Source organism: Aquila chrysaetos, chromosome 4, assembly GCF_900496995.4.
Source record: "Aquila chrysaetos chrysaetos chromosome 4, bAquChr1.4, whole genome shotgun sequence".
NCBI lineage: Eukaryota > Metazoa > Chordata > Aves > Accipitriformes > Accipitridae > Aquila > Aquila chrysaetos.
This window is the reverse complement of record NC_044007.1, coordinates 9,042,602-9,055,220: the sequence shown is the minus strand read 5'-3', so window position 1 is coordinate 9,055,220 and position 12,619 is coordinate 9,042,602. Positions and strand designations below refer to the sequence as shown.

The 12,619-nt window shown below is 39.7% G+C and overlaps 1 protein-coding gene across 2 annotated transcripts in view; it reads right to left on the bottom strand.

The window, feature by feature from the left end:
• DNAAF11 (dynein axonemal assembly factor 11) overlaps positions 1–9,785 on the bottom strand; it is a 39,913-nt gene extending 30,128 nt beyond the window's left edge. Inside the window, exons 1-4 of one of the 2 annotated variants that reach the window (XM_030012851.1) lie at positions 9,735–9,785; positions 5,334–5,501; positions 2,341–2,418; positions 173–345 (exon numbers count right to left, since the gene is read on the bottom strand). In XM_030012851.1, the coding sequence (XP_029868711.1) occupies positions 173–345; positions 2,341–2,418; positions 5,334–5,501; positions 9,735–9,744 (429 nt within the window). In that variant the 5' untranslated portion in view covers positions 9,745–9,785. The remainder of the gene's footprint in view (positions 1–172; positions 346–2,340; positions 2,419–5,333; positions 5,502–9,734) is intronic. The other variant, XM_030012852.1, reaches the window with a different exon arrangement.
• Between the last annotated feature and the right edge of the window lie 2,834 nt (positions 9,786–12,619).

The following is a 12,619-nucleotide window of genomic DNA, read 5'->3' as shown; positions in this document are numbered from 1 at the left end:
CATTATTTATTGTAGTCACTTGTTCTTCAGAATAGAATTTAATTTCCTGTGGACGGTAAGAAAAATGCTACTAGCTTTCCTATCATAGGCATTTATTTTGTTTGGGATTAGTATGTTCAGTCAACAATGTTCATTATTGATTTGGATATAAATTTAATTTTTTAAATCTTACTTTTAATTGATGAAGAGTTGCCACTACAAATTGTCTATAACCTTCAAATTCAGTACATGGGTTACCCACTAGAAACAGTTCCTTCAGATGTATATTATATTTTAGGGCTTCAATACTGGAGAGTTCACCAATGAAATTTGCTGTCAGGTCAAGTTTCTTTAGTTCTTCACAGCCTGTTTGAAAAAAACTTAATTCAGTTTGTCCATAAAATAAAGGTACATGACATACACACACACATACACACACACGTGCACACACTTGGATATAAAACTGTCTGCATTTATTGTCTGTATACTAATTTCATCCTATCAGAATACATCTTTTCCAAGCCACAAGTGAGACAGTGACTCACAGCTTAAGTTTATGAGGTCACAATATTTACAGAATGAAAAAGAATCTCAATAAAATACAAAATATCAAAATTTATTATTGGTTTTATCATTATCAAAACTTTGTGGTCAGTGCTGGTATACCAGATGAGCTATTAAATGTTTCATTTTCAGATAAGCTGGACTTCAGTTTTAACAGTCTGATTGCCTTGGTACCCCTCCTCAACGGAATCTTCACCATATGGCTAAAAGAATGTCTAATTGCTTCAGGAGAGCAGGGTCAATTATGGGTTTCATTTCTGTATCCTGTTAATCTTAGCTAACATTACTGAAGTGTAAAGATAAGGTTTTCTAAAAATTCACTCCAAGTCAAGAGGAGGTTTTCCACTCTATGGACTGAGCTATCATTGTGAATATGTTATCGCTGGTTAAATTGCAAATACCAGTGAGAAAATGTTGTTTGTTAACCAAAACAATTCATTATAAACAGAAACTCTAAATTAGCTAACAAAATGCTCTGGGAAATCCAGATCCAAAATTTATCAGCCCCTTTTTATCATAATCTGCCCATGAATCATAACCTTGACTCTAAGAGTGAAAAAGTTTAGTTATGAGCAAGCTCAACTTCAATGCTCATCATTGTAATCACTTCTTTTCCTCTGCAGGTCTATTTGGCAAGTATTTTATGCATAATGGAGCTGAAAGAAAATAAACAACTCAAAATGATTTATTAGGGGAGTTAAATAACCCAAATTTTTGCAAGGCTCACTCCCAAAGGTTCTGATTTCTAAGTAAATGACAAATCACAGTAATAAATAATGCAGCCTGATAGAGGAACTTAAAATTTACTGGCATGAAAACAGATGCAAGTTTCTCAACTAACTGCCAAATATGTAATGTACTACCTATTTCTTCAACTTTTACAAATTTGTGTTTAGCCTATTTGCTTATTTTTTTATTTGATTTAAGCCATCCTCTTGAATCAGCTTGTAGACTTAAAAATACAACCAAAAAAACCCCCAAACCAAATAAACAACAAAAAAAACCAGCTTTTTTTTATTGTTCCCTTCTCAAAGTGGACATTTTAAAGATTCGGCAACTAGCCTAATCAGAATCAAGAAAGAGAAAGCAATCAAGTCAGAAATTATACGAGTAATATGGAATGTGTTTATGGGTGGCTCCAAGTCTTAGATTGTGATCTTGGAAAATGCTAGATCTTTGCACATGTAATTATAGTGACAGGATAAAGGATTAAACACAGATAAACCAGACAGGACTTCATGCAATGACAGAGAAAAGAATCATGTGAAAAACCCTTTAAAAATACCCCAGACTGCCAATGCAACCTGTGCACAGAGTAGAACCTTCTTGTGTGTGACACTTGATTGCTGAATTGAATATAACTGCTGAAACATTACACGAGAGACTTTTTACAGCCTGCATAGCATTAAAAAAAAAAAAAAAGTATTGCTCCAGCTAACCTGCATAACAAATTATCTTATCTTTACATTGGTGAAATACCAATTTCATTAAAAATTTGGATTCCCACTTTGTATTAAAGTATTAAAGAATAGAGCTATCATAGCTGGCAACACTGGTGAGAGAGTATGCAAAAAGTGAGTTAAAATACATTTAAGAAAGTTCAATGACAAAACTTCAGCAGTAGGAAGCACTTGCTACTAAGAAGCATTTGTTGAAACACTGCACACAAAAAGCTCTTCCTGAGTATCAAGAAAGTACCTTTACTGGTCGACATAATGGCTTCCACCCTCTTTTACACTAAGTCAAAACTTAAGTGTTTCAATATGAAAAGACAAAATGGTTTGTTTAAAATCTGACCTTCCAGATTTTCAATTCTTTCAATGTTGTTCAAAGCTACATTTAAATATTCCAGCTTCTTTAGTTTGCTCACATTTTCTGTAACAGAACATAGAGCTGTTATTTCACTTCTCCTCACTGGAAAGGGCATTATCATTTTACCTTCTCACTTTACTTCAAAGAAACAATAAAGCAGAAAAATAGGAAGGACAAATCAGAATATGTATCAGATTACTGGGCATTAATAATATTAATAAAAAGACAAAACCAAACAAGTTGTCTGAAAACACAAATTAAATTAAAAAAAAATAAAAAGAAATAAGGAACGTTATAATCACATTTTTAATCACAAATCCATAAAACATGTATATAATGCAAGACAACTGGCCAAAAAGCATGGTGAAACATTCCATTTGTCATGAAACTCAGAAAGGATCAGGCCATACTTAATCAAGCTTTATAAAATTAGCATTTTACACTCACTTATATGGAAAAGATTGGCTTCTTTAGTATATATTTAATTTTTAAAGATCCTTTATCTACACGGTTAATATAAGAAACTTCCTGTCCTCCGTTTTCAAAAATTTTGCAAATAAGGATTTATATGGCTTCAGTATGAACAATACAAAGCCACACACACACAAACACCCCCCTCCTAGTCTGGAATTTAACCTGTATTATTTTCACCATGAACTGTTGAAAATAGCAGGTTCACAATGTGTGGGGTTGTGTCAGAACGGCTAGCATTTCCTCCTTTGAATACAGAAAAGGGGTACAGAGGGAATAGGGTAGCAACGATCTTCATGAGTCCCAAAAATGTCTGAAAAATGCAAATACCACTTGAGACACATGATACATGGGTCAGAGACATAAATCTGAGACAACATACATAGTATAACTTGTGTCACAGTTCACCAATTTCTCCCCAATTACCAGATGTTTCAAAGATCTGACTGGAAAACCTATCCAATGAAGTCATAAAGTTTACCTCAAACTCTAATTTACAAGTGGCACTGATTAACTGCTGTACAAACTGTCCCTACTGAGACAAAGAAATTCAAGCAGAGGGAGCTTCATCTGACCAACACAGATCATGTCTACAGCTGAGTTAGTTGTCTAGGCTATTCTGTAATCAATAAAGAGAAATAGGTTCTTCAAGTGCAATTTGTCTTATCTTAAATTGGCTGTCTAGAATCAGTGAACTGAATCAGGCTCAAAAATACGCCTTTTCTTCATCACTGGTTATAAAGGGAAGCTACAGTAATTGCCTAAAACATAGATGCCTAAAAGTTTGTTGACATGAATCCTACCATTTAGTTTGCTAAGAGATATTTTCTTCATAATTCACAAACAGATGATGAAACTAATTTCTCAGCAAGGACTTATGCAGCTTAGCTTGGCTATTTGTTTTTCTTACAGTGTTTCTGTAATGGCAGTTCCTGTACACATGAAGATGTGAGAGTGACAAGTGTTGAAGCCAATGGTATCTTGTGGGTTTTTTTCCACTTACGGAAAAGAAAAGAACAAGGACTCATCCATATAGTGGGTGCTGTACAACTTGCTATCTGATTAGTAGGCAAGTCTGATCTTGAGGGCTGCATAAAGGTTTTCTTTAATAAGAGAAAAGACCCATCCCAACAGAGTCAATATAAACCATTTGGCTATGATATTTTGAAGCATGCTTGGAACTGCTGTGTGCTCTGCATGGACATGTTGGTATCCACTGGGAAGATTTACTTCTCCAATTCAGTACTTTGTAACACAACTCCTATTGGCAACCCTTTTGGTCACTACTTATATAGTGCTTTTTTCTTTTTTTTTTTTTTTTTCATTTGTTACTAAGGCATTATCTTGGAAAAGCTGTTACATTATACAAGAATATATGAAGTTGCATACTTTTCCAATTCCTACAGTTAGATTAAGATTAAAATTGAATGTCTCAAAATGAGAAAAATCTTGTGTCCAAAAAGCAATAATCTGAACGGTAATATGATATACCATGCTAAGCTAAAGGAGGTATGAGTGTTGACAAAAGAAAGAAATAAAGTCTTGTGCCTTATTAAGGACACAGTAACAGAGAGAAAAATAACTTATTTTAGTCCCATTTTTGATGGGGCAGAGCAGCATAAAGCAGTTTCAAAAACCTTATTGTCTCTGGGAGAAGATTCCTCCACTCTAAGAAATGCAGATGTTATCAGTACAGATACAGTTTCCTGATGAGCCCCTCCACAGAATTTAAAGCCTTTGACTACAAGCCCTGAGCACAGAATTTCACCCTAAAAATTTAGATTTTTTTTCTTCCTCTTAAGGAACTTCAAACTAATATGCTAATATAATTCCTGAGCACTTCTGACTTTCCGTTCTTCATCTACAGTCTATCTGTAGAGTCTAAGCTTTTCCAGCCCAAGGTCCGATGTATCTTTCTGTAGAGTGCCTTAGCAAACATGTGAACCTATACTACAAAACACAGACCATATGAAATTATACTTTCTCCTGTGGTGCAGGAAGACCATTGATACTTTGCTGTAAAAAGTGGTCTTTATGAACAAAAGCAAGTATTTTATCTGAATGAAAACTATTTCAATGTTAACAAAAAATACCATTTGTTTAAAAACTGAATTTAAAAAGGAGCCTGAAGAGAGCTAGTCCTATGATATCCCAGTCCATGGTATATGCTAAACTGTCTCTCTGTTTGTGACAAAGACAGGATATTGAAGTTATATCTTGATTTTGGAGATTTTAATCAATAAAAGGTGTTCCACACTCCCATTCTAGTGACTAGTATCTCAGTACTATCTTTCAATTTAAAATTTCTCTTGCAAATTTCTGAGCTTCTTAGAAATTTACTAAAGAGATAGGGAAAGGAAATCTTGTAGGAGCAGATCCACAAAGAACCTTTCTGTAGTTACTCACTCTACATTCCCTTAAAGTACAACACAACAGATATTTTTTTCTGATTTTGAAATTATGCATGTAAATCCATTTTAAAAGAAACACATCCAGAAAACACTTACCAATTTTTGGAATTAGATTATTCTGAAGATAGAGAATTTTTAAATCTCGGCACCATTTGTCAAGATACTCTAGTTTTTCTATTTCCTGCTGATGTAAAGAGATTTCTTCCAGTGAAAAAATTTCACAGTTATTATGTTCTGCACGTCTTCTAACAAGATCTTCAGTGACTGAAAGAAACATTAGATGTCATATTTCCCTTTATTCATTTTCTGCCATCTGACTCATGAACTTAGAAAATCATTTAATTCTTTTGTTGCACCATACCAAATAGATATCCAGTAGGAACACCAACAACAATAAAATCTGCTAGAAAAGACATCAAGTACCAAGTAACTTCAGCCCACTCTGCCACAGTAAACATAATTGGTGAAACACACTCACATCACCTGTAACATTTAGAAAAATCCGTATGAAAACTGCTGAGTCTTCCATAAGTGTGACACAACCCTTGCAGAAATTAATCCAGCATCCACTATTTTCAGGATTGCTCGGGTTGCAGATTGATTCATGCAAACAAGCAATGGAGTGTTGTATGCTCTTTTATTTCCTGATGCCAGATGTTCACATCAAAGGTAGCAGGGGCAGGGAGGGAAAGTAAACTAGCTATGGCATGTTATCACATTCTTCCACCAGCACAGTGTGCACAGAAATAAGCAGGATAAATGTTGAAAGTGGGCAGATGTTTTTTACTTTTTTCATGCTTGAGGCAAAGCCATAACTAATTCATGCTTATAAATATTTATGATAGAATGAAATTTAATCCTGGGTATTCCAGTGACGAGTGGCGTTCCTCAGGGGTCGGTATTGGGACCGGCGCTATTTAACATCTTTGTTGGCGACATGGACAGTGGGATTGAGTGCACCCTCAGCAAGTTTGCCGATGACACCAAGCTGAGTGCAGTTGACATGCTGGAGGGAAGGGATGCCATCCAGAGGGACCTTGACAGGCTTGAGAGGTGGGCCCGTGAGAACGCCATGAAGTTCAACAAGGCCAAGGGCAAGGTCCTGCACATGGATCAGGGCAATCCCAAGCACAGTTACAGGCTGGGCAGAGAATGGATTTAGAGCAGCCCTGAGGAGAAGGACTTGGGGGTACCAGTGCATGAAAAGCTGGACACGAGTCAGCAATGTGTGCTCGCAGCCCAGAAAGCCAACTGTATCCTGGGCTGCATCAAAAGAAGCGTGACCAGCAGGTTGAGGGAGGTGATTCTCCCCCTCTGCTCTGCTTTCATGAGACCCTACCTGGAGGACTGTGTTCAGCTCTGGGGGCCCCAATGGAAGAAGGACATGGACCTGTTGGAGTGAGCCCAGAGGAGGGCCACGATGATGATCAGAGGGCTGGAGCACCTCTCCTATGAACACAGGCTGAGAGAGTTGGGGTTGTTCAGCCTGGAGAAGAGAAGGCACCAGGGAGACCTTATAGCATCCTCCCAGTACCTAAAGGGGGCCTACAAGAAAGCTGGAGAGGGACTTTTTACAAGGGCATATAGAGATAGGACAAGGGGTAATGGCTTTAAACTGAAAGAGGGTAGGTTTCGACTAGATGTAAGGAAGAAGTTCTTCACTATGAGGATGGTGAGGCACTGGAACAGGTTTCCCAGAGAGGTTGTGGATGCCCCATCCCTGGAAGTGTTCAAGGCCAGGTTGGATGGGGCTTTGAGCAACCTGGTCTAGTGGAAGGTGTCCCTGCCCATGGCAGGGGGGTTGGAACTAGATGATCTTTAATGTCCCTTCCAACCCAAAACATTCTATGATTCTATGATTCTTAGGCACTACCAGCTCATTAGCACCAGCAAAGGAGTTTCAGAGGCCAAAAAACATGAGAGACCTGGGTTCAGAGTTATCATGCGGTAATATTTAATGCCAGGCAATCTTTCAAACAGTGAAAACGCTCTGTGTAATGAAGGTAAAGAAATTCTATGAGAACTGGTGCTCACTCTTGAGCTAGATGTTATTACTTTGTTTCCAGCCCACTACACCAAAAAAGCACTAGCATTTTCCTCTCCTTGACAAGCAGTGAACTATAGTGATGTCCTGATTAAAAAACTAGGGTTTTATCAAATTAGCATAGGTATTTGCATCATTGCTAATGCCAAAAAAAGACTAGCAAGCCTTTCAAAAAGACTCTGAAGAAAAATAAGTAAAAAGAAAAAACATACAGAGATCTGTGAAAACAAATTGTTCCTACCATGCAGTAATTAAAAGTATTCTTTCATCATTTCTTTGTCTCAGTGAGGTTTTGTGAAATCATCCAGTTTTATTAGTGGTCCTGGAATAGCTACACACATTCACATGTACTGGTCTGCTACAAGCTGGGTAAACTACGTACCAAAACAGCCCAAACTCGTGTGTGTCAGTGCAGCTCCTCTATCTACAGCTTTTGGGAAAGGGGTGAAACTGGTTTTGCTTATATTACATTATTTACAGATGACCAGGGTTAAATCTCCCTTCTGTTCAACAGTTTTATCTGACATGATTTACATAATTATATAATGGTAATACTGATATTGATGTAAGAGGGGATCCTGTCTGCATGTGAAGCATATTGGAAAGGTAAGTGTCTTTTAGTCATGTTGGGCAGGTTTACTGCATCTAAAAAACCACCTTCCCTTCAACAGCCCATTGATTAAACCTGATTAAATTAATACAGAAAAGAGAAAAAAAGGGCAATAATCATGACTAAATATTTTAGTCTTCACAGAAAATATGAAAAACACTGGCATTTTTAATAAGTTACTTGGCAAATCTGCTGGAAACTAAAAAAAATAAAAAATAGCCTGCTTATTAATGTGTTTCATGGCAGATCTTTCAGCGCCGGTATTTCCAGTGCAAATTTTGAGCAAGAAAACAATATTCCACAATCTACATACCTACACATTGGAGACAACGTTATGCTCTGTACCCTTTATACAAAAAGAAGTCATACAAACTATTCCTGACAGAATTTTATTACAGTCAGATTTCCCTTTACTGACAAAAAGAAAATTGAAGTGATTGTTGCAGTGATTATGCAAAAATGTCCACTTTCATTACCAGATGGTTTGCAAAGCAGAGAAAATTATTCACAGTACAAACTACACTAGACCTTTAGAGACCTATTTTGGTGACCTGGTATAGGGAACTGAGTGAATATTTGACATATTATATGCTATCTATCTAGTTCATTTAAAAGGAACGAGGGAAACAAACTTGCAAGAGAAAACAATGAATTTTAAATAAAAGTTTTCCAGGACATTGACAAAACACACTCCAATGTTACTTTTCACTGAGAAGTTCATTAACCAGATTATCTGATGTTGTGCACAGTAACAGGAGAATAGACCAGTGACCTGAGAGATCACAGCTACTCCCATGTTCCCGTGAACACAGGAGAAAATAAGGGATGGAATCAATCAACTGGAGATAATAGATCATGAAGATCTAACAGCTGGGCTTCCAAAAATTACATGTTTTACTCAAAAAGGAGCAGATACGAAGGAAAGCATTAAAGAAATGGAAAGAATAAGCAGGTAGACAGCTGCAGGTATATCACAAAACAGTGGGGGAACCTGCATTTCAGAGAAGTATTCAACCATTATTTTAAGACTCAAACTCATACCATGCTGTTCAGGAGATGAAGCCATTCTCCTTCAGGCAGTGCCTGCTCAAAGCAGGCACCTGCCAGCTTCATGCAGAGAGAAGGAGTTATTTTCCAAAGCATTATTTTAGCCCAGCAAGGGACCGGCAGTCCAGTGACAGTATACAATCAAAACAGATTATAGGGAAAATCACAGATAAAGGGAATTCCTCAGTAGCTTTTTTCTTGAGTGATAGGTATGAGCACTCAGTCTTTTATGTCACACCACTTCACTTCTAAAAGATTATGGATTCATAAGTAATAGTACGGTGTATTTTAACCTCATTCAGGGTTTTTTTTACATCTCTGATAAAGCGTCTGCATTGGCTACTTCTACCTAAAAAAAATAAATTATCATGTGGTGTTGAAAATTTATAACTACAGGGAAAGGACAGCACTGACAGCTCTAGGCCCAGACACAAGTCATCCCATCACGCACCTCCCCTTGCAGGGCGCTGCCCCACACACGGGGGGGTCCCCGCCTGGGCCACCCCACTGCTGGGCCTCTCGGGGGCTGTTTTGGGAGGCAAGCGCGCCCCTGTGCTGTGCTGGGTGAAATAAAATGGGTTGTTATTACCAGGGAAGAGGGAAACCAGATAATCCAGCCAGGTGAGGAGAGTAAGGGACGCGGAATGGGAGAGGGGCTGCGAAGGGGTGTGGGAGCGGCGGAGAAGGGGGGCAAGTGTGGGGAGAGGGAACGTGGTGCCCAGGGAGCGGGGCACGTCCTGGGGAGGAGGGAAAGGGCCCCGGGGAGGGGAGGAAAGCGGCTCTCAGCGACACTCACTCCGCACCATGGCCGCCCTCCGCTTCCCGCCGCCGCCATTACGGGACGCCGCCGCGCTGCCGTGGCAACGGGGCCGGGCGGGAGGCGGCGGGCGGGGCGGCCGCTGCCGTGGGCCGGCTGCCCTCCCGCCGCGGCTCCACCGCCAGGCGTTCGGTCGGGTTTTGTGCTTTTTCTGTACCCGTTTTGACGTGTCCTTATGCCAGAGCAGCCAGAAGCGCTTGTGTGCCTGCCCAAGCAGCAAAATGGCTTTTGTATAATCCAGAAGTAAGTTTTCTGTCACTCCGGCTGCTCCTGACCACTTTCTTTGGCTGGTCAATCATATATGAAGTGCTTCTTCCTCAGGCATATGTCTTCCGTCTGTCCTTCGTATGATAGTTTTGTCGTCCTCCTGCATATTCATCAACTAGTTTGCCTAACGCATTTTGGGCTGGAAGCATGTTTTCCGTTGTCTATGGAAGCGGCCTGTTCCTGTGATTCATAGAATCATAGAATCATTTAGGTTGGAAAAGACCTTTAAGATCATCGAGTCCAACCATTAACGTAGCACTGCCAAGTCCACCACTAAACCACGTCCCTAAGCACCACATCTACAGGTATTTTAAACACCTCCAGGGACGGTGACTCCACCACTTCCCTAGGCAGCCTGTTCCAATGCTTGACAACTCTTTCGGTGAAGAAATTTTTCCTAATATCCAACCTAAACCTTCTGTGGTGCAACTTGAGGCCATTTCCTCTCATCTTATTACTTGTTAATTGGGAAAAGAGACCGACACCCACCTTGCTACACCCTCCTTTCAGGTAGGTGCAGAGAGCGATAAGGTCTCCCCTCGGCCTCCTTTTCTCCAGGCTAAACAACCCCAGTTCCCTCAGCCGCTCCTCATAAGCCTTGTGCTCCAGGCCCCTCACCAGCTTGGTTGCCCTTCTCTGGACACGCTCCAGCACCTCCATGTCTTTCCTGCAGTGAGGGGCCCAAAACTGAACACAGCACTCGAGGTGCGGCCTCACCAGTGCCGAGTACAGGGGGACAATCACCTCCCTGCTCCTGCTGGCCACACCATTTCTGATGCAGGCCAGGATGCCGACAGCTCACATTTAGCTGGCTGTCGACCAACACCCCCACGTCCTTTTGAGGACATTTCCTCATACAGAATGCTCCTGACCTCCACCTTTTACCTGGGAGATTCTCCCAGCAGGTCACCACATCGAAGTACCTCTTACCACTATATTTAACTCTTAGATCACGTCAAACAGTAGCCTGAAATTTGTTGTGCTGTGGACATGGATATTACGCCCTCCTGCGCGTTTCTGTGGACTCTCTCCTGCCATTACCGTACTATAACTTCACCCTCGGTGAAGTTACCTTCTAACAAAGCTCGTGAGTAAGAGTTATGGCTGGAGGCCTCAGGCAGCGGCTCAGACAGCTACAGAAATTCTCATGTCTGACATTTTCTATTTTGCAGTTAATATAATGATGTAGCATTGCTTCACATATTTAACTAAACAGGTTCTCAACGAGCAAAGTTATGGCACACTAAACCTCAAAGAAACTGGATGGGACTACACGTTTCAAGACATCACTAATGAGCTTTATGGAGTCCATCTAATCCTGACCTGCTGACCACCAGTTTGAGTTCAGTCTGATTCAGCAGTGGAGAAGCAGTCTAACATAGTGTACATTTGATCACATGATAATGAAGCTGGGGTTTTTTTCATACTTAGATTTAAACTCTTATTTTCTTCTTTGTAAGTTCACGTATCCTGTTCATTGCCATGTCATGCCTTGATCACAACCTTGTAACAGACCTCATCAATGACTCCAAAACTTCAGTTACAGAACACGAACTGGCACAATTGTCACCAGATCAAAGTGGAAACATTAGGAAAGTCAGTATGTATTTAATACCTCTTTGCTAACACAGGTCTTCATTGAACTAAAGTCTAATCGAATCTAAAGGTCATCTTCTACTAACAGGAAATTCACATATAAGTTTAAATAAGAGTGTAGGATTTTTTTTTAAATGATCAAATTAATTTATTAAGTAATTTACCTCTGATGTAATACATGGAACTCCCCACAGCCACTCTGCAACTTTCTAATTGTATTGTTATTTAGAGGATAGGAGAAAGGAGGTGTCATTGAGTTAAAGCCACTAGGTTTTGTGGAGATAATGAGGCACAAAGGAGCAGAAGTAGCTAACGCACTTTAGTTTAACTCCCTAATACTTGTCCTGGTCTGTTTGACTGGGTAAGTAATAAATCCACGCTGACGACAGGGATGTTCACGCAGCTGGTTGGACAGCACCACTGTGTGGCCCAAGGCCACTCCACAGAGCCACAGAGATTAAAGAAGGGACATGGGCAAGACCTTCCGCTACCTAACCATTTATTTCATATTAAGTTGCAGGCCCCATCAAATAATGACTTTTATAGCTGCACCTTTTCCTAGGACTATTAATTTTTTACTTCAAAGCATAGCTCATAATCAAGTAATCAATTTCAAGAAGAAAAAAACAATCGTGTTCTTGTTGTGTCCAGTATTTTAAATGCTATGCAAGTCTACGTTGTATTGCACAGAAATACTTAAATTATTTTGTTATGCGAAAAACATGGGGGTTTTCCATCCATTTTGCAGAGATTCTGTATGATAGATCTGATGAAAGAAAAATAAAATCTGCAATTAATTAAACTCCTATATACTAAGGTGTGGTGGGTTGACCTTGGCTAGCTGCCAGGTGCCCACCCAGCTGCTCTCTCACTCCCCCTCCTCAACAGGACAGGGGGGAAAATACAACAAAAAGCTTATAGGTCAAGATAAGGACAGGGAGATCATTCACCAATTAACGTCACAGGCAAAACAGACTCAACGTGGGGAAATTAATTTAATT